The sequence below is a fragment of the Sceloporus occidentalis genome, unplaced genomic scaffold, assembly GCF_023333645.1.
Source record: "Sceloporus occidentalis isolate IW3139 unplaced genomic scaffold, rSceOcc1.0.p SCAF_1, whole genome shotgun sequence".
NCBI classification, from domain to species: Eukaryota; Metazoa; Chordata; class Lepidosauria; order Squamata; family Phrynosomatidae; genus Sceloporus; species Sceloporus occidentalis.
Genome location: NW_028316981.1, coordinates 77,249,611 through 77,272,513, shown reverse-complemented (window position 1 = coordinate 77,272,513; position 22,903 = coordinate 77,249,611). Strand labels below are relative to the sequence as shown.

The 22,903-nt window shown below is 42.6% G+C and overlaps 1 protein-coding gene across 3 annotated transcripts in view; it reads right to left on the bottom strand.

The window, feature by feature from the left end:
- MST1R (macrophage stimulating 1 receptor) overlaps positions 1-22,307 on the bottom strand; it is an 83,561-nt gene extending 61,254 nt beyond the window's left edge. For 2 of the 3 annotated variants that reach the window (XM_089525989.1, XM_089525997.1), the window contains exons 1-2: positions 22,161-22,307; positions 17,786-19,098 (exon numbers count right to left, since the gene is read on the bottom strand). In XM_089525989.1, coding sequence (XP_089382115.1) covers positions 17,786-18,988 — 1,203 coding nt within the window. In that variant the 5' untranslated portion in view covers positions 18,989-19,098; positions 22,161-22,307. The remainder of the gene's footprint in view (positions 1-17,785; positions 19,099-22,160) is intronic. The other variant, XM_089526007.1, reaches the window with a different exon arrangement.
- Between the last annotated feature and the right edge of the window lie 596 nt (positions 22,308-22,903).

Here is a 22,903-nt window from a genome sequence, read left to right as displayed (position 1 = left end):
GCCTCTCTCTCCCAGATGGTGGCTGAAGGGAGGGCTGGTCCTCTTCGAGGAAGGCAGTTGGAGCTCACCTGCCTCTCTCTCCCAGATGGTGGCTGAAGGGAGGGCTGGTCCTCTTCGAGGAAGGCAGTTGGAGCTCACCTGCCTCTCTCTCCCAGATGGTGGCTGAAGGGAGGGCTGGTCCTCTTCGAGGAAGGCAGTTGGAGCTCACCTGCCTCTCTCTCCCAGATGGTGGCTGAAGGGAGGGCTGGTCCTCTTCGAGGAAGGCAGTTGGAGCTCACCTGCCTCTCTCTCCCAGATGGTGGCTGAAGGGAGGGCTGGTCCTCTTCGAGGAAGGCAGTTGGAGCTCGCCTGCCTCTCTCTCCCAGATGGTGGCTGAAGGGAGGGCTGGTCCTCTTCTCTTTTGCTCCAGAGACTAGGACCCGGAGCAATGGATGCAAACTACAGGAAAAGAGATTCCACCTCAACATTAGGAGGAACTTCCTGACAGTAAGGGCTGTTTGACAGTGGAACAAACTCCCTTGGAGTATAGTGGAGTCTCCTTCCTTAGAGGTCTTTAAAAAGAGGCTGGATGACCATCTGTCGGGGATGCTTTGATTTGGATTTCCTGCATGGCAGGGGGGTTGGACTGGATGGCCCTTGCGGTCTCTTCCAACTCTTATGATTCTATGACTGAATTTTCTGATATATGTTCCATAATATATCCTAGTTTACCTTTTCAGAATCTGAGAAATAAAAGGCTAGATAGATCAGGAGATACTACACTGTAGTCTGCATTCAAATTAGGTTTTTTGAATTCACGCTGATCTGCCTATATGCCACATCCTACAATGTGATTTCAGTTAGCATTGGAGTATCCTCTGAAAAATGCTGAGATGTATACATATTGGGATAAAAATTCCCCTTTCCTGCACTGATCAGAGCATACCACTCCAACACATTTTTAGCGTAACAGTTGTGTGTCCAAATGGACATGAAGTCCTCATTTTTGGACAGAGAACTCAATGATGTCAACCAAGCCTCATGTCAGAGGGAAAAACAAGTAGCCTTTCCTCCTTATGCAATTGTTAATTGCAAATAATAGCACATGTAATTAGGTGAATAGTATCTTGCTTTAACTGTCTCATGCTCAGTGCTTGTGCAAAAAAGGCAAGAGCATTGTTATTTTTAACATGACCACCAGGATGGCAAGTGAATAGAGTGTTCAAAAAGTTGTAATGCTACAATTAGTAGACATTTGAAAACTAATTCAGCCAGCACAAGCTTTAGTTTTGGTCCAAACAAGTAATATTATCCACAAACATCAAAGGCAAGGAAGAGAATGCACACACTGTAATTCAGGGCTGTCCCAATACAATTTACGGCCTGATATAAAAACAACAACAGGGTGGCACTCTGTCCCTGTTCCACACACATGAGATGATACCACTGGTTGCTGAATCTTACCTCAACACTGGTGATGGAATAATGTTTTTCCTAGTATCAAAGAGCTAGTTTAGGATGCAAGGGGCAGGTTGTGTGGCATAGGTGGGGTACAGACAGCCTAGAAAAGGCGCCTTCTCAGCGCCTGTCTCTTGCTGTGCAGCTGCGCCGCAGCATACAAATTGTGCGGTGCAACTGCGCAGCAGAAAAGGAGCTCAAAAAGTGGCTCCTTTTTGCTGCACCGCAAACGTCGCAGCGCTGTATGGAAGCTGCACAGCTGCGATGTAATGGTTACGCGCGCCGTGTGTAAGGCACTGCATAACCGCGGCGCGTACACAACGTGCTAGGGTTGCGGTGTGTGTGCATGCGCCGCCCCAAGGCAACCCTAACACGTCATGGACGCGCCGCAAAGGGCCTGTCTGGAGAGGGTCATAGACAAGTAAGTCTTCCCCCAAAAAATAGCAACACCTGGGGCCTCAGGAGGAACAACTGGGAGGCTGCCACCTAGTTGTATCTGCTGCTTCTCTGTATTCAAGGCAGTTGCCTCATTCTTTCTAATGTCAGAGCTAACCTCAAGTGATGTAAGGCTCCCACCAGTACCAGTCAATGTAAAGTACCCATGCTATGAGCCTGTTGCCAAATGCCTAGGAAACAATTTGACAATAACAAAAGAGGTTTGGACTGCTTTGATTCAGCAAAATTTAGTCCTAACCCTGAAAGTCTCCCTCTGGTTTCCTAATACTGCTAAACAACTCATTTTTCCTCTTTCACAATCAATATAATAGTCACACAGATGGAAAAATTAATTCAGTTCCCTTAAGTTTTTAAACTTTTGTGCATTGAGGGAGGTGGGGAGAGAATCATAAATCTAGCAAGAGCCATCAACTCCAGAATTCCATTGATTCCATATCTTAAAAAAAGGACTAAAAGTAGAGATATTCTCCACTGCCACCTGATTCCTCCTCAGTATCAACACTTTACACAGAAAGACACTGGGCAATATACATAGCATATTAAACTGTTTCGTGTTCCAAGAAGAATGGTATCTTACCCTAGCAACCCTAAGGCTGCGTTCCCACTATGAATTAAATTGCTGATCAGGTTAAATGACCATTGTTCCCATTTGAAATCAGTTCCAATCCTACTGTGATCAGTTTCAATCACGATGAAGTGAGGCAAATGCAAAAACAAACAAACAAACAAAACGCTCTTTCCTGACACTAGTTCTTTGGCGGTTCTTTTGAAAATAATCAATTCTGAAGCATTTTCAACAAGTGGGAACAACAGATATGAATGTTTACCATCCCTCCTCAGTTTTTGGTAGATCCAGCATCCCCCTCCCCTTCCCACTCAGCACTGCCTTTGTGCTTGTGGTGTGACCTATGGGTGCATGTATTTTTTTAAAAAAATAATAATAAAATTGATAGAAGATTCGATTCATTGATTTTGCAAATACCTGCAATCAGTGAGAAAAGTAGTTGCAAAACCAATTAATCGAATCATACACAGAGAGAGAGAGAGAGAGAGACAGAGAGAGAGACTACAAGCCAGGCTGTTCGGGCTGCCGCTTATGTCACTGATGATGCACAGATGATTGACATGCATTTTGAAGCAGTGCAAACTAGTGGGGAATGACAATCGTGCCAAAAAAGTGATTACAGGGAAATAAGCAAAAGATCTGCTTTCATAGTGGGAACGACAGACCTTTTGGAATTGATTTACCAACACGGAGTGAATTAAACTGGTTTAAATGTAAGTTGGAATGAGCCCTTAGGTTGATGCTCTGAAATGGGTTATTTACGTAATAGTGCTGATATTCCAAATGGATTTTAGCCATGTTGGTCCTTGCAGATCTGAGAATGCCATTAATACACAATACTTTTGCTCCTGATACAGTCACACATTATAGCAGAGGTGGGCAATTTGAGAGTTCATGGGGCTGTATTTGTATTTGTATTTGCTAGGACTCTCAAAGGCTGCTATTTCTTGCTCCCAAATAGTCCATTACATCCTCAAAGGAGTATGATTGTTAGGGGTGCCATACCACCCAGGTAGCCAAATTTTACTCAGATTCTAGGCATGCCACTGAATGCCTATTTGCACCACCATTTAGCCTGGATTTCAAGCTTTTCTTTCTTTCTTTCTCTTTAAAAGTAAGATTCTAGCCACAACAGAAACCAAGATATGGGGCAAAACATTCAGGCATTGTTACATCATAATGTTCTGCAAGAAACATGTCTGTCCGTGCCTTTCGGGTGCAGGGGAGAAAGAGTGAATGGAGAAAATTGGGGGCTGCAAGCAAGGGAAGGACACATAACAAGGGTGCATGGAAAGCTGGGGAAAGAGTAGAAGAAAAGGGATATTGGATGGTGCAAGAAGCAGAATGAAAGAAGCAATGGATAAATACATTGCAAAGAGCCTTGCAAGAGTATGAGGAAAGGTGTGAGAGATAGTAGGAGTAATAGGAAAGCAAGTGATGTAGGATGCAAGAAACAAGGCCACAGTTTCTCCAAGGGAGGGAGTAGGAGAGATGGGAGAATGAGTGGTATTAATAGCAGAATTTTTTTTTGCAAGGGTGCAAGAATTTTTTTAAAAAAAAAAACTTATCTGATGAAAATACCATTCAGACTGTCTGTACAAGACAGTATGCTGGCTGAAACATAGGCCTGTTACAGACAGCCAAAATAAAGCTGCTTCAAGTCACTTTGGAGGTATGGTATTTCAATGATACATGCGTCCTAAGAATCCAAAGGCCGCACCAAAGCCACACTCCAGTCCTAAGGACTGGAGTGCAGCTTTGGTGAAGCTTCCAGACTCTTAGGACACATGCATCATTGAAACAACATACCTCCAAAGTGACTCGAAGCAGCTTTATTTTGGCTGTCTGTAACAGGCCATAGTGGAAGAAAAATGTGTCTATTTTGCATAATGAGAATTAGCATAATTTGAATAGGATGAAATCATCATCATCACTGATCACCAGATTTGAGGAAGTGAAATACGACAACCCTAGTGATTGTCCACTTTGTTGTATTTCCTTCTTCTTGACCTGTTTTAGGCCTATTTTTCAAAACTAGAAGTGACATTATCAGACTACAGAAGCTTAAAGAAGATTCATATCAAAGCATAGATAGAATAAAACTTTAGAACTAGAACACTATATTAAATAATAAGGGTTTTTAAATGATTACTATTACTCTTTTGTGTGTAAACCTACTAACATTTGAATGTCCACTGTGTGGGACATCATAACTAAAATAAAAAGAATACTTAAAAAATTGTCTTGTACAGAAACAATGCTGCATATGCTTGGAACACAGAATGCATGGATGAATTTGTTTCTTTAAGTTCCTTTGTGAACCAAGGAATAACTTCAGGCAATGAATCCAAGGAAAATACGTACTAATCTGGAAAAGATGTCAATAATTGTGTGCACTTTGCATTCTACATGGACTGAAATTACAGCTTCTGATCGCTAAGCCTTTAAGTAAACTGTCACTTTCCACCCTTAATGACCCAGCTTTTGTGCTATGCCAGAATTGTTTCAGCTTTCAGAAGTCCTAAAACCCAAGCTAAGGATTAAACTCTGCAGCCACCTTTGTCAACAAAGAAATGCAACTCTGAAAAGGGAGATTACAGCATCTCATTACATCACTCTTAAGATAATAAAGTATTCTTTTAAGAAATCCGTGCTTTTTTTTTAACTCCGACACTTTAATCTTTAGTGACTTTGCAACACAGGTTATTTACCATGAAGGCCCATTCTAGTGCAAAGAGAAGCAAGTTGCAATAGATAGGTTAATTCCCATTGCCAACAGAGCAGGTAGGAGCAACCTGTTCTAGTAATTATTTTTAGACTATAGCACAGAGAAATCAGAAAGAGAAAGAGGCTGAGAAATAGATATAAAAAGAAAGCCAACGGAACAATTAGATATACAGTGCTATATTGAAACCAGAGGATGAAATCAAACCACTGCTAAGTGTAGAGGTCTCCCTTTTTGCAGCCTAGAATAAACCTGCATGAAACAATATTGCATACTTATGCCATTTTTTTTCCTGAAAATGTGTTAGGAATTCAGGCAAAAATTCAGGCAAAAATATGGCAGTATTAAGCCTACTTGACTGCCCATCCTTTTTTCTTGGCAACACCATAAGGGATCATGTTCTCAACTAACTGAAGAACTGGAAGACAGGCATTATCCATTAATACAGACGTTTTGGGACTACGTTACAGCAGTATATTCAAGGACAGTTTCCTGATTCTCTCAAAGGAGAGAATCTCTTTGTGTGAGCCTTATGCGTTGTTGCTAGAACAGTTGGCCCTTGGTGTCCACTGATATTATATCCATGGATTCAACCATCCATGGGCTTGAAAATATTCAAAACATGTATATATTCCGATAAGCAAACCTTGATTTTGCCATTTTATATAAGGGACACTATTTTACTATGTCACTGTATTTAATGGGACTTGAGCATCCATGAATTTTGGTATCCATGGAGGGTCTGGAACCAAACCCCAGTGGATACCAAGGGCCCGCTGTATTATTTGAAACAAGGAAAATATCACCCCTCAAATTATCAGGCCCATTCTCATTACAAGCATCAAAAGAAAATTAATATAGAAATGGGGAGCACACACATGCTCGCTCCTCCCCACATACATTTTAGCATACATTTAGCACAGAATTGAAAAATATGAGACTAGGAGTTTATCACACAGAACAGGTAAGCATCCTTTTCCTGTCCTTTAATCATGTAAATGGCACGATCAAGGGGAAGATTATGACACCCCTGTATGCTTATCCTGTTCTTCTCCTATCCATAAAGAGTAATGGGTCATTAACAGAATTTAAGGATGGGAGAAAGACATTTTCCTGCCGTGTGATAAACTTCATTGTCTCATTAAATGTTACTTTTTTTTACTGTTAACAGCAATAAACTGTGACAATGGTGGGCTTTGCAGTGAAGTACATATGGTGCTGTCTTTGAAAACTAAGGACTTTATCACACATGGGAAATTGAGGATTCAAAAGGAATTATCCAAGAAAAGTCGTGCAGTCATGGTTAAGCTTATCACATGATGTCATGATTAGAGAGGCCTTATCCTGGGAATAACCAGAGGATAATAGCAACAAATCTTTCATGGGGGTTGCACAACTTTCCCTGGATAATGCTTTTTGAATCCTCCGATTTTCCCCTGTGTGATAAAGTCCTAAATGTTCAAGGTCTGATTCAGCAGAAATTATAAAAGAGTCAGCGTAAGCATTAGGGACTATTCATGTGATTAGGAAATCTGGCCAAAGCTCCCTAATCATGTGCTTTCAGCATGCACATAGAATCACAGAGTTGGAAGAAACAACAAGGGCCATCAAGTCCAACCTCCTGTCATGCAGAAAGACCCAATCAACACAGGCTTCTACAAATGGCACAGGTCCTCTCCTTTCAGCACCATTCAGATCACAAGATGTGACCAATGAAACCAAGCACATGACATGCATGGACTTATTTTCGCACACACATTCTAATGGCAATTAATCCACTATACAAAGCAGTCACAGGGAACACAGAGGAATCCAACTGTTGTTGGATCATCACTCCCATCAGCTCTATCCACCATAGTAAATGGAAAGGAATGCTGAGAGCTGTCATGGACTGCCCTGGGCCCAACTTAGAGGCACAGCCTGAGGACTCAGACTCTGAAGACATGGAGGAGCCAGATCTGGGGCTGCCTGGCTCAGCAGTCTCAGATGAGGCTCAGGAAACTGCAGAGGGAGAAACACTCTATGGACTCTAGGCTACAGGTGCTAGGATCTGTGGAGCGAAGACAGGTCAAGGAGTCTTTGAGGCATTCTTCCAGGCTAGAAGCCAAGAAGAGAGCTAATAGGTTTCAGCTGAGAGAAGCTGAGGCCTTTTAAAAAACCTCCAGCTGCAGAGATTCTTTGCAGCTGACAACCAGACTTGCAGCCTTATTGTTCCTGTTCCTTGCTCTTGGATTCATGACCTCTGGACTTGCTTTGTGACTACGTTCTTGCCGCTGCCCTTTGCTGTGACTGATTGATTGGTATTGTATGACCTTTGAACTAGACTCTGAACTATTCCTTTGTACACTCCCTTGCTGTGCTGCCCTCAGTAGAGGTAAGCAGGTAGGGTTGCCATAACTGTCAAGCTCCAAACTGGGACAAATGTAGGACAAAATTTACCCCCCAAATGTAGGACATATTTTTAGGATGAAAGACATGCGACCAACTAAAAAAAATAATTTAAAAAAGCATTAATATAAACACGTTTCTTAGGCATGCTCAAAATGGAGGACATTATGGCATTATTCCTAGACAGATGGCAGAAATGTACTTCCCCTTCTGGCCAACCAAACCCCCCCCCATTCCAAAGCACACACGACAGCACATTTGGGCATTGAACATGGCTTTATTTAACATGGCCTCTTGAATATTTCAGAGGCTTATTGCATAACCAAACCCTTTGGGTTTAACACTGAATATGGGTTAACATGGCTATGCATATTTAACATGTCAAGGTGGCTTAACAAGAAGTGGATGTGCCTTCGGTTTCAGGTGTCTTGCACCAACTGTACTTCTCAGAAGTGTGTACTTGGTCAAGATACTTTGATTTTTCTTCACTGCTCATGAGTTTGTAAAACTCAGAGCAACTTACATTGGCCATGCCTCAGAGGCTTGCTGATATCAATATCACCATAATCATCATCATTGTTTTGTTGTAACAGACTTGTTAGCATTAAAAGCACCAAAAATACACAAAAAATGCACTTTGGAAAGTCACACTCTCTCGGCTTCAGAAACAGTGGGTGCATGCCTCTTAAGCTGGCTGATATCAATATCACCATCATCATCACTATCATTGTCACAACAAGGGAGGCCTGTTAGCATTAAAAGCCACAAAAAAACCACACTAGAAAAAATATCAGTTTTCACTTAGGAAATGGCCACCCACCTACTCTTCATCCGCCTCCTCCTCAGCACCATGTGGTGCCAGGAATGGGCCCTTTTCCCTCCTCCTCGGTGTTCTTCCTCCTCCTCCTCTGAGGCTCCGCCTCCTCCTTGAGGTTGGCCAATGGCAGACTGGGGCTGGAAACTGCCCTGCCCCCTCTGTTCTGCCATTGGCCAGCCAGCCTCAAGGGGACGAGCTCCCTTTTTAGCCCCACACGCGGGTGCACAAGCAGGGCAACTACGTGCTTCCACCAGTTGCGGCCCGGGCAACTGCCTGGCACGGTCGCATGGAAGCGGAGCGCGGGGAGGCGGAGGCGGGTGGCCGGTACCAAAACCGTGAATTGGCAGTAACCGGGCCGGGACCAGGCTGGAACTGCCAAAAATGGGACTGTCCCGCCTGCAGGCGGGATATGGCATCCCTAAAAGCAGGACAAGAGCTACAATCCAGCAATATTAGGAAGGTTGCACATACTCCTTCCCTAAACTAAGTAAAGACTCATTTGCTGTAGGAATAAAATAGTACTGTTTTTATGCTGGACAACTGGGATACTTCCAGATCTGTCCAGCAGCCTTAATGGAAGCTGCATTGTGAAATGTGTGCCAAACAAATTAGAGATGGGAGATACTTGATTATGTAGAAATACCCATTTTAAATAGACATCACTGTGACATAAATACTTTTTACTTAGCAGTGTACTGTTGGAAAATACACACACACACACACACACACACAGAGAGCTTTGTTTTCTGAGTGTCGTACATAGGGATTTCATTTATACTTATTCAGTGAGGAAATCTGTCATCCAGGAAGAAACCCATGTAAGGATACAGAGGGAAGAGGAAGTGGGGGTGACTAAGGCTCCTTGCATAATCCTTAAACTACAACCACAAAACTACACAGCCTGTGATATTCATTCATCTTGGCAACATGTTTGTTTTGATTGTGTAGACTTAGGGAGCTAGGAGGGTGTGTGTGGAAGCTGGGTCTCAACTAGCCAAGTTGTGACTTGAAATTGCTAGCTACATCTAATTCTATTCGCAGAACATGTGAATGTTTTTTTTTCCAGTTTCAGTGTATTAAGCCAAAAATTTAACTCCTTTGGAATTGCCGCAATAAACTGCTCCAGCAAAACTATGTTTCATACTAGCACTCACTAGGACTGCAATCTTTATACAGCATGATCTACAAAATTAAATCAACCAAAGCATAATAAATTGATGAACTGCTGGGGTATCATTTTAATTGGGAAACACAGATTTTTCTATGGCTATTTTGACCTCAGTGTGGCTGAATGTGACTTCATTTCTTTTCCTTAATAAGTGACTTTTGTTACATATGGGATCTAGGAGTCCAAGTAGACCACAAGTTGAACATGAGTCAACAGTGCGATGCGGCAGCTAACAAGGCCAATGCGATTTTAGGCTGCATCAATAGAAGTATAGTGTCTAGATCAAGGGAAGTAATAGTGCCACTATATTCTGCTCTGGTCAGGCCCCACCTGGAATATTGTGTCCAGTTCTGGGCGCCACAATTCAAAAAGGACACTGAGAAACTGGCGCGTGTCCAAAGGAGGGCGACTAAAATGGTGAAAGGTCTGGAAACCAAGCCCTATGAGGAACGCCTTAGGGAGCTGGGTATGTTTAGCCTGGAGAAAAGAAGGTTAAGAGGTGATATGATAGCCCTATTTAAATATTTGAAGGGATGTCATATTGAGGAGGGAGCAAGCTTGTTCTCTGCTGCTCCAGAGACTAGGACCCGGAGCAATGGATGCAAGCTGCAGGAAAAGAGATTCCACCTCAACATTAGGAGGAATTTCCTGACAGTAAGGGCTGTTCGACAGTGGAACACACTTCCTCGGAGTGTAGTGGAGTCTCCCTCCTTGGAGGTCTTGAAACGGACGCTGGATGGCCATCTGTCGGGGATGCTTTGATCTGCATTTCCTGCATGGTAGGGGGTTGGACTGGATGGCCCTTGCGGTCTCTTCCAACTCTATGATTCTATGAAATTATTAAGAAACTTTTAACAAACAGAAGCTACATTGCACTGGCCATGCCAACATGTATAGCAGTGGCCACTGGAAGAGCCCTAAATGTGAGCATGACTATGAGGGGCCACAGAAATCAAGTGACAAGTTAAAATGAAGTTAAGGTATCAGTTAAGTTGGAAATGTTCTAACAAAAAGGGTAAACTTATCTTATTATAATTATTTTATTTATATCATGTCCTTTTTATTGTTTTATTTATTTATATGTTACCTTGAGACTTAAATTGGGGTAGAGTCCAGAGTCAAAGCCATGCTAGTCTAGAATATTGGTATGCAAAGGAATCTTGTAGCACCTTTGAGACTAAATGAGCAAAAGTTGTAGCACAAGCTTTTGTAAACTTGGTCTGCTTCCTCAGATGCATGAGAAAGTGCACCTGAGAAAGTGGACTCAGATGTTGTTCAGACGGCCCCCTAAAGGGCAACCTGTAGCCGCCTCTCTCTGCGTCAGACTGGGGCTGCAGCAACCGCACTATCTCGCCTTTCCGTGGCGCAAAAAGGAGGTGCAAAATTAATATAGAAAAGCAGCTCCATTCTGCACTGTGGAAAGGGCGCCATAGCCACTGACGCCATAGATGCAGTGCCAGAGGAGCGCCATGAGGCTGCCTGTCATGTGGTGCAGCACACAACGTCACGCTGCCCTGGGGGCAGAGTCGGGGTGTGTGTTGTGTGGACATCATACCCCGACTCTGCTACAATAGCCCGCTGGCCACATGGTCCTGTGCACCCCTTACCAGCTGCTACTGCTATATCCAATCTGAAGGCCCCTACTACAGCCTGTGATGGTGGAATGGGGTGCCTGGCCATGTGAGTGCAGCCCTGTTTTTAACCTTACAGGCTACAGCAGGGGCCTTCTCTCGGCATGGTAGCAGGTGGCATGGCACCATGGCACAACAGCACCCATCATGGCTGGCCCAGGGACAGAACCAGGTCAGAAATACAAGCAGGATACCAAGGGACACCCATGATAGCCTACCCATCTGTATAGGCCGTAGAAAGAAAATCTGGGAACAGTCATCAAGAAGGCTTGGCCTGTGTTCCAACCAGAAATACCTGTGAAAGTAACAGAATAGAGAGAAAGGTCTTCACTGAAGATTTTTAGACATGTGCAGATACACACAGGCTAATACAGTCCTTCAATTGACCTAAACCCAAGCCATATTGGGCTTTATATAACACCACTTTCTGGGTTCAGCCCTCCAGGAAGGAGCAGAGTCGTCATAAAGCAGTACCTTCAGGTTCCTTCCTTGCAAGATGGACTTGAATGATGGTAGATGGTACTGAAAGCTGCTGAGAGGGCCAGCAGAACCAAGAGGGACACACTCCTCCTGTCTAGTTCCTCTCATATGTCATCCACTGGGGTGACCAAAACTGTCTCTATCATATAGGCAGGCTAAAAACCAGATTGAAATAGGTCTTGATAATCATTCTTATCAGGAATACGTGGATCTGGGGAGTAACCATATATTCCAGTACCTCACTCAAAATGGAATGATGGAAACTGGCTGGTAGTTGTCTAACATGGGAGGATCCAGGAAGAGCTTTTTCTATAATGGACTTGTAACTATCTCCTTTAAGCACAACTGAACTCTGCCTTGTTTTAGGGAAGCATTGACCACTCCTTCTACTCATTTAGCCAGTCTTCTTCTGGATCTTTAATAAGCTGGAAAGGGAAAGAGTCTAATACATATACACAGTGGTGTTCACTTCTCCAAGACTCCTCTATATTTCCACATACTGTAGTTAGAAGTATTTATTATCTCTTGAGAAGCAGAGACCAAAGGTACATCCTCTATACCTGTCTTAACTGTAGCATGCCAGCCAGAGCAGACACAAGTGATTTCATCTGCAAATTACTAGGTAAGTTATTCACAGTCAACTTTCCAGTGACCTCAATTCTCTTCTTGTGTGTCAGTATGAGAAAGACCTCTGACCATCCTTGAAACTTAATTAGATTTTTTAAAAACTAAAATTAGAATCCAAGAATTCAAGAATTAAGTTATTCATTACCTAAAACAGAGACAGAGCTAATAGCCAACAGATTTCATGACCATTTAGTTAAATGCAAGGTTAAAACATTTTAAAGCAACTAAGGACAGCTGAGACTCCTACCACATACAGAGAGAAAAATTCCAGAGGTGCAAGTTGGGTTCAGGAAAGGAAGAGGCTTTAGGAATCACATTGTAAACATATGATGGACAATGGAATGCACCAGGAAATTCCAGAAGAAAATCAGCATTTACTTTATAGACTACAGTAAAGGGTGTAACATTACACTTGGTTATCCTGAGAACCAACCTGTACTCAGGACAAGACGCTACTGTCAGAAAAGAATATGAAGAAACAGAATGGGTCCCAATCAGAAGAATGGTCAGAAAAGGCTGCAATATATCACCCTATCTATTCAACCTGTTTGCAGAAAATATAAACAGAGCAGGTCTAGACTTAGAGGAAGGAGAAGTGAAGATTGAGGGAAGGAACAGAAACAATAAAACAAGATATGCAGACAGCACTATACTACTAGCAGAAAACATCAAAGACTTGAAACAATGATTAAAGAAAAGTGCTAAGGCAGATTTGTTACTGAAGATCAAGAAAACAAAGGAGGACCATGGAGGAACTACAAGAATTCAATGTAGATTATGTGGAAATTGAAATAGTTAAAGAGTTCTGATACCTTGGATCAATAATTTATCAGAACAGGGATTGCAGTAAAAACTCAGAAGAAAACTAGGAGTGGGAAGGACAGCTATGAAAAAATTGGACAAAATCTTAAAAGTGCCAATATATTAAACTAACACCAAAGTTAGGAACATCCAAGCCACTGTAATTCCCATCACTATGTACGAATGTGAGAGCTGGACAGTGAAGAAAGCCAATAGAAAGAAAATCAACTCATTACAGCTGTGGTGCTGGAGAACAGTGCTGAGGATACTGTGGACAGCCAAAAAGATAACAAATGGGTACTAGAACAGCTCAAGTCTGACCTCTCCCTGGCAACCAAGGTCCAAAACACACAGGCCAAAAGCACCAACTTCAGGCTGATCTGAGGGCATGATGTACAGATGACACATGCCCCCTAACTGGGCAGAAGTTGCTCTGTGGCAGCCAAAGGCAGCCCAAAGCCGGCCACAAAAAGAGTGCAAAAAAGTGCTTGCTGCTGGTAGCCCATTCAGGACCACAGCAGTGGCTGGCCTCAGGACCGCAGCATCTAGTCACCACGGTCATGTGCTGAATGGGAAACGACGAGGGCTAGCGTAGCCAGAGGCCACTCCAGGCTGCCACTCTACTTGACCCCCAAGATTACTAAATTGAGGCTGTCATACTTTGGCTACATCATGAAGAAGCATCACTCACTAGAAAAGACAATAACGCTAAAAAGGGTGGAGGGTATTAGAAAGAGAGGAAGACCGAATGCCAGATGGTTAAACTCAGCTATTGTCCTGAACCTGCAGGACCTGAACAGATGAGTTGAAAATAAGGGGCCTTGAAGGTGTCTTATTCATGGTGGTGCCATGAGTCAAAGCCAACTTGAGGGAAGTTAACCACAACAACAAAGGGCAGCTTGGAAGAGTTAGGGGCTATGCAGATTACCCCTAAGGGGTGGCATGCAGCTGCCCCTTTCCTGGCCAGATCAAGGCCGCAGCAACCTCATGCCGCGGCCCCGATCCGACCTCTGGAGAGTGCAAAAAGGAGCCGCAAAAAGCGGCTCTTTTTGGTGCCCTCCAAAGGGCTCCATAGCTACAGTGGTGCGGCTTTATGACGCCCCTTTGGTGCTGCATCATGTGGATGCAGTGCTGGAGAGGCGCCATGATGCCACACGCCATCTGCAGCAACGTGCGGCATCATGATGCCCTGGAGGTGGAGTTAGGGCATTCAGTGTCAGGATGCTGAGCCCTGACTCCACCCACCGGCCAGTGCTATCTGCAAGTCTGTACAGGCTCTTCGTCTTCCTGTTTTCTGCATCAGACATAACATAGAGGCTCCATGTCTGTTCCAGGAAATTCAACTTTGAAGCTCTTCACCCTAGAAATTTTGCTGTGATACATTTGGAATTGTTTAAAAAGTAAGAGGATAAGTACAGTTGGCCTTCTGTATCCACAGATTCAAGTAAATCTTGATTTTGCCATTTTGCCATTTTATAGAAGAGACACAATTTTACTATGCCATTTTATTTAATGGGACTTGAGCATCCATGGATTTTGGTATCCACAGAGCTCCTGGAACCAAACTCCAGCAAATACCAAGGACCCACTGCATGACTGCAATAATCATGGATTGTATTTTTCAGTTTCATTTTGCTAAGGCATCTAGTGAAGTTATTTAACTTAAATTTAAACAGCAATTTAATGTAAACTAAATAGTTAATTATCCCTTCTAATGTAAATTATGGGATTGCTTATTAGTGATTAGTTAAATGCATTACCTCTTTTCTACCATTTTTATGTGGGTTGTTTAAAACTTCAAATGTTGTTATAAACTTCAGCTAACCATCTTCATCCCACAAAATCAGATCCAGGGAACCTTTTCCAGTGGTCAGAAGACACAATCTCTCAAACAGACTTTTAAATCTTGTAATCTACATCAAGTAACAATGGATTTTGAAGAAGCCCTGCCCAAGAAGCACTGTTACACTTATTTTCAATGCTTAAATCTGCTCTCTGTTTCCATGCCACCAGGAGAACATGATGTACTGAAAGTATTAGCAACTAAAGTATAATAAAGATGACAGGAATATTATTAACACAATTCAAGGGGGAAATGCTGCAGCCTTAAAGATTAGAAAGACTAGGCAGCTGCAAACAGCTGGTTAAGGCCTCTTGCATACATTCAAATTCAGTTATTACTTTCATTCATATAAGCTGCATATTTCTAATATCTGGCCATCAGAATGTAACTCCTCTAAATATTTGGATTTCTAGATTCCATTCCTGGCTGAAAAGTCCATTTTTTCATTCCCCTGCTGTGTGAGAAGCAGGACTCACTTTCAAAGGCTTATTTATTTCTGTTACTGTTTTAATGGGTTTTATCTGAAAGCACTAAAATAAAATTCCAAACTATAAAAGTTTATTTGCAACAATGAAGCCACAAACTGTTTAAAAAATTTCAGAAATAATCCTTTTTAGTTTCTGGTTCAGTTCAGATGTTAACTTTGACTACTTTATTCTTTTATGAGGATAATGCACAATTAAACTGTAAAATTATAGCCATTTATTACCGTTTCAGATGCCAAAACTACAAATCCTAGGATTCTATAGGATGGAGCCATGGCAGTTAAAGTTGTATCAAACTGTTATAATTGTGCAGTGTGGAGACACCCATCTCAATCAACATATCATGTAAACCAGGCCATCCTTTTAGATTTTACCAGTTGAAAATTGGACTTTAGGAGGCAAAGGATACAAATTTGGCCAGTATTCCAGAGATCCCAGTTCTAACACAGTACTATTTGCACATGCAGAAGAACTTCAGAACAAAAGATAAGGGAACAAGAGTATCATCTGAACCATTCTGCATGTACATTAGGACTGCCGCTTCCAGATTCCCCTCCAGATATCTAGTAACAAAATAAGCAAGTGCACACGTACAGCAGCACTGAGGAACAACAATATAACCCTAAGAACAAAATCCACACAGGTGTGTAACAACTTTTATTATGCCAGCCAAGGGTATTATGTTAACATGGATTTTGGAACTTTTCTTATGATCAGCCTAACTATTTTTGCTTTTGGTAGACGACCCCCCCCCCCCCCCGCAAAGATTGTTGCTTTTTGAATTCAACTCCCAGACTTCTGTTCTGTCCAAAGAACACACACCAGTAGCACATTTCCAGCCCATCCCAGCAGAAAGATTTTGCAAGGCAGAGACAGATTTGATCTTCCTACCGCCTACACCTCCAAATGGGTGTGGACCTGGATCCCAGCCACCACTAGTGATTTCCTGCTGTGCCCTACGCTTGTTGCAAGGTACACCCATATTGGATTAATAATCTTTTGCCAATAAAGCCCAGCTTTACAAATGTGGTATGATAAAATTCTTTGCCAGCATTCAGTAAGCGTCTTCAATTAAGGAACTCCTTTCTTGCTACTTTGTGCCTTATATCTTTGTTCAGATCTTTAAGAATGCTTTATAGAATGTACTTGTTCATGCTAGCCATTCCCACACCAGATAGCTAATTTCTGGCTGAAGGCTATGATATTATTTATGATATTTATATCTTGACTTTCCTCTAAGGAGCTTGAAGCAGCACATATTGTGCTCCATCCCATGTTTATCCTTACAACAGCCCTATGAAGTAGGCTGCTAAAGGTAATTACTGAGTTGAATGATCCTCAAAGTTCAATGGGTGTATCCTTGGTCTTCCCAGTTTTGTTCAACTCTCAACAGTCTGTTTTCTTTAACTACCTCCATTCTGGCAGTGCTGTTTTTAAAATGTTTATGTGTACATTATTGATAAACTTTTGTGAGGGTAACCCTTTGAAACACAGACAGCGTGGTGTAGTGATTTTAATGCTGGACTATGACTCTGGAGACCGTTTTGAATCCTGTTCAGCCATGGAACCCACTGGGTGACCTTGGGCAAGTCACATGCTCTCAGTCTCAGGAGAAAGCAATGACAGACCTCCTCTGAACAAATCTTGCCAAGAAAACCCATGATACATTTGCCTTAGGGTTGCTGTAAGTGAGAAATGACCTGAAGGCATACAACAATTTTTTTGAAAACCTGGATATACTGAAAAATCTGAACCAATAAATACAGCCACTAACAAAAAACCCTCATTAAGAAAACAGAATGCATTCGGTTTTGTTGTTTTTATGTGACTTGAAAGGCACATAATTTCTGAAGACCCTATATTAGAGTTTTCTTGGAACATTTGTTCAGAGGGGATTTGCCATTGTCTTCTTTTGAGGTTGAGAGGGTGTTCCTAATTCATGATCACCCAGTGGGTTTGTACTTTTTAAATTCCCTAAACTGACAAATATTCTGACTGACAGTTCACAAAGTCTGAAGCCACCCTGGATTGGCTCCTGAAATGCTGGGCTATGCATCTAATGCATATGTAGTCTCTTTCTATTACCAGCTTCCACTTGTAGAGTCTTCTGTTATTATTATTATTAACCTTTAACAATGCTGTTGTGATCTTGGTACACAGTTAATTTCCCATTTTTAAAATGAACTATTTTGTGATAAAGATGAATAAATCCTATAAACATTTAGCAGATTAAAGCATGTGTATAAGGGATTAATAACAACAACATCAAGCAATACTAGGCAGAAACTCTGAAGTTATTATGCACAAGTGTACCCATCAACACATCACAAAACAACAGAAAGTGTTTACTTTGGGGACTTACATTATGTGGACAATACTCCGTATCCTGGTAAAATGATAGACCTCGAAAAATCTCGTCATGGAAACTTGAGCTGCAGCATTTTGTCATTCCATTATCAATAGCTTCATTGATCTTGCTCACAGGAAAAGCACAAACTGCAGAGTTCTTTTGGGGCACCTTGCTTTCTGCCTGGCTTTCAGCAAACACACCAAAGAGAACCAGTTCTCTGACACTCAGAGTAAGCTCTTCAGCCAGTTTTGAGCCAGGTTGGGTAGCATGAGCTGCCTGCAAGACATTAAAGGCCACTTCCCTGGGGTTCACTACAAGGCTCCTCTTTCGCTTGTGCCCAAAACGGCACTCCAAGTTCAGTTCACGGTACATGCGTACTTCACTCTCTTTAGTGCTGAGCCGTGCTATCCTAGTGTGGTACAACCTGGAGCTGAGACTTTCTCTTTGGACTGTTAGGAAATATACATAGTCCTCACTGTTAAAGGAATACACATAGTCAATGGGATATGGGTCTTGATACTCAGGTAGCACAGTTAAGGAATGGAAAGAATGGTAAAACCCATCCAGTGTACTTTTCAGTCTCCGTATAGACACTGATTTGGGACTATATGTTTCTGCGGTGCTCCTGTTGATAGAAGATGCAATGTAAAAGTATGAAGCAGACTGATCAATAACTACAACTCTAGTGCCTAAGGGACTGGCCACACAATCCGGACACTTAGAAGGTTTGTTAAGCTGAGCTGAATACAAGCATGAGGTTTTTGTAACTGAAGCAACATTGTCCACTATTTCAATTTCATGCAGGAAACAGATTCCATGTTGAGAACTCCCACAGCTGTAAAGCCAGGGTTCAGAAGGATCCATCACCAACACTTTGTTATCTGTTTCTTCAAAATCCATTGGTCCTTTCACTGGGCACAGGGCACAGATTGTACAATTGGCACTGCCCCAAGGTCCAGTCACTATACTGGAGAGGATTTTTAGCTCTGAATTCAATATGTAGATCTTGTTCCGAACTGCAACAAAGATAGCATTAGCAGGCTCATAGCTTACTATGTTCTGGATAGAGCTCTCTGCTATGAATGTAGGGATATTGTATTTCACTGAATAATTACTAGTCTGGTTATAGGAAATATGTGGGCATTGCCAAGTGTTCCCATTGATTCTTATGGGCAGCAGCCCCAACATGAGGCTAAACAAAAATGAGGTATCCATAATAAAGGAGGGAATAATAATACAGAGTCCCAGATATCAGCCGCTACCTCAGTTCTTCAGTTCTGTGCGGATCTGCACTCCATCTGGTATAGGTTCTCATTGCATTAGAGCTGAAAAAGACAGAGAACACAAATGAGTAATATTGCAGCAATGTTTTAAAGAGTGATACCTACATTTTAACACTGCTGAACAATTGGTAGAATAGATGCATGTTTTAATTAAAAAGATGATACTTCCTTATGTGAAGGATTCAGTTCCAAAGACCTTTCTACATGGAGGTTCTTTTTAAATCTCATACAGCATTTGAAAGATTTATCACACTTGTGCATTATCTATGAGGATTTAAATTATCACACAGTATCTGCAATTGAACACATACAGTTAGTAGCACTGTTGATTTTGGAAGAATACCCCTACATGGTCCACAAAAGAGAACTGCAACCTTCATACCGTACCAGCCTATAGCTCAGAGTGTTTTGTGCAGCCGTCCAGATGTTGTTCATTTACAACTCCCAATATTCCTCACCATTGGCTGTGTTGTATGGGGCTTCTGGGACTTGCATTCAAAAATATCTGAAGGGCCAAAAAATTCCTAGCCCTGCTACAGATACGGATCAGTTTCTGCTTCTGGGCTGCTGCTAAAACACTACACTGGAAAGTCGGGGGGGGGGGGGGAGGAAGCCTCATTGTTCAGAATACCCAATGTCATTCCACTGACACAAGCAATTTGGACTTTAGCAAATAGAAAAAATAAAACAAAATGTACAAGTTACTTGCATTCATTGGACAAAGGAAGAGATTTTGTTTGTCTATGCAATCGATGAACTGCCCAGGTCCCTTACAATAATAGCCTCTATAAGTCTGTTGCTGTGAGTAATCAATGCTCTAAATAACACACAGAAAAAGAACTATGGGCAGGATTCAGGCAGAAAGGTGTGCAAGATAGAGTGTGATGTCTTATAACTTTGTTTTGCATCTATCCTGTTAATTCTTATTCTGTTTTAGTGAATGATTGCAAATTGGACAAAATCAAAAATCAGGTCAGCTTGTAACTGGAAAAAAATGAATAAATATTTTTTGAACTTGGGAATAATTTCATTGCTGACATTTCTCTAATTTAACTATGCAAACAGAAAGGAACTGCACATCACCCAAAGATTACCTTACAAACAACAGCTTTGGAGAGTACACCAAGGATGCTGTTTTGTCCTCACCCTCCCAAAACAACACTTTATTTCAGAGATTTTACTACAGCCTTCTCTAGTTGGCCTCTCCTAAACAACATTTCTATTGCTGCTAAATCACGTAATCAGAAGCTCATGTTTTCTGTCCCATACCAATGTGAAATCTTATGCACTGCATGTATATGCGTAGACATATGCATGAGAGGAAGCGATCAACAGATAGTTTAGGAGTAAGTGGTATTTAGAGACACAATACATTTCATAGCCCACATCATAGTGAAAGCCTCATGAAAATTAAAATAAAACAAACACTCTCCTTCCCCTAAAAATGTTATGAATAAATCAGAGTGGGAGCTGTCTGAAATGTAACCAGTTTCAAAAGTATTGCTTCCCATGTCCATAACTGGAATTTTAGACCTATATTACTTAGAATGCAAGCCAATTTTAAATCGCCTCTCTTACACTTTCTGTTTTGAATTAACAAATGATACATACATTATAAGTAATTGGCCAAACAGCAATTCTTAGTTATCACTTATGACAATGTACATTTGTATGCAAGCGGAAAAGGCTCCTGTGCAAATGCGTCTTTCTGGGTGTGTCTGGCAGGTAAAAATGGAACACCCAGATTTCTATAAAAGTGCTGGCTCACCCCAGAAGTGGATTTACATTAGCTCCAAGGCCGAAATCTTGTTGTTAATCTTAACTAGTGTAGATCCAGTGAATCAATGAGAATCGCTTAAGCATATTCAACTGAATAAATAAGTCTCATCTAATTTACTGTATAATACATAAGTCTAGAAATGTAGGTCAAAAAAATGACCCCAAAAAACCTGAGTTGACTTATCACAGGTCAAGCAATGTATTTTAACTCTTATTTAAAAGAAGGAACCATGGTGAAAGGCAAGAGTATAATCTGTCCTGGAAGCTTGCCTTTACTTACTCTCTCATCCATCCAGCCTTGGGAGTAGGCACAGAGTTAGGTTGGCTGGGATTTTGTAGGCTCTTTGACATTATTTTGTTTTGTATCATTAGATTCTTTGTAACATGCCCCTAAGTTTTACCCTCGACTTTTCCACAGGTCATATCAAAATCCGTAATTTTGGCCCCAAAACTTGCCCTCGACTTATAAATTTGGTCAATTTATAGCTGAGTATATACGGTAAGTGCAAGGGTCTTTATGCATATTCACTAAGATGTGCCAAGTAAGACTGTAGAATTGAATCTCAATTTAGTAAGTATAGGCCTGTGACTGAAATCACCCATTGAGTTTCTCCAGTACACAACTGAAAAGTCAGAAGGAATGAAAGGGGGGTTTGCTTTGCACACTACATAACAATACATCCAGATTTACCCAGGGATGTGTGCCAGTTGGGAAACCACAGCCAGTCCAAGTCGTCCCTTTGCTAGACTACCTGCGTAGCACACGCTACACATGTGTTTTATTTCTTCGTTGAAACATTTCTGCCTCCCCTTTCACCTTTGAACGTTCAAGGGGGCTCCTGTGAAATCGTTTTATCCCCTTAAAAATCACAGATCCAGCAAAACAGCAGCACAACTAGATGGACACCAGCAGCCTAAAGTCTAGAGAGTACAGAATTCCAGGAAGTCAGGAGACAAAAGTTGTTGTTTTTAAATGCTTTCTGAAGGACACTGTGCCAAAAGAGGCTTCTCTCCCTGACCTTGCCATGCGTTACATTTAGAGCCATTGTGGCATAGTGGTTACAGCTATCTCAACACTGGAGAAATAACCCGGTTTGGCCACACTTTAACTCTTTGTCTGGCTGAAGGCTATGGAATTCTGGGAGTTGGAGTTTGTTGTGGGGCCCTCTGGGCCCCACAACAAACTCCAACTCCCAGAATTCCATAGCCTTCAGCCAGAAAATAGCTAAAGCGGTGCCAAACCGGATTATCTCTCCAGTGTGGACACAGCCCAGGGCAAGAGGGGCCAACCTCGACAAACCCCCCCAGCAGCAACCCATCCTCACCTCCCTTCGGCAGGCTTGGAGCTTGTTCTTGTCGCTGTGTAACTTGGCATGCTCCCTTGGCATCTTTCTTCAGAGGGGATTTGCCACGGCCATCCCCTGAGGCTGAGAGAGTGTGGCTCGACCAAGGTCACCCAGTGGGTCGAAGAAACCGAGGAAGGAAGGATGCCGGGGGGGGGGGGCGCCTCCTGCTGCTGGCTGGCTCCCTTCCTTCTGGGCGCCTGGACTTAGCCCTAGTCCGCAGCCCTCGTGGCCCAGACCCAGGGACTGCGCTGCTGCTGCTGCTGCTGCTGCTTCCCCACCTGCTGCTGCTGCTGCTGCCCAGGACGGAGGCTCCCAGGGAAGGAGGAGCAGCAGCAGCAGGAGCAGGAGCAGCAGGAGGGGAGCGGGCGGGGAGAGAGCCGGGAGGGAGGGGACCAGGCAGCCTCGCCTCCTCCTCCTCCCTTCTCTGCCTGGCCGCCCCGCAGCTGGACCCCCCAGTCCAGCCCCATGCTGCCATGCAGGAACTCTCAGTCAAAGCACCCCCCCACACACATGGCCCTCCGGCCTCTGTTTAAAGACCACTAAGGAGGGAGCCTCCACCACCCTTTCACTGTCCAACAGCCCTGACTGTCAGGATAGAAGTTCCTCCTAATGTTGTGTTGGAATCTCTTTTCTTGCCGCTTGCATCCATTGCTCCGGGTCCTAGTCTCTGGAGCAGCAGAAAGCAAGCTTGCTCCCTCCTCAGTGTGACACCCCTTCAAATA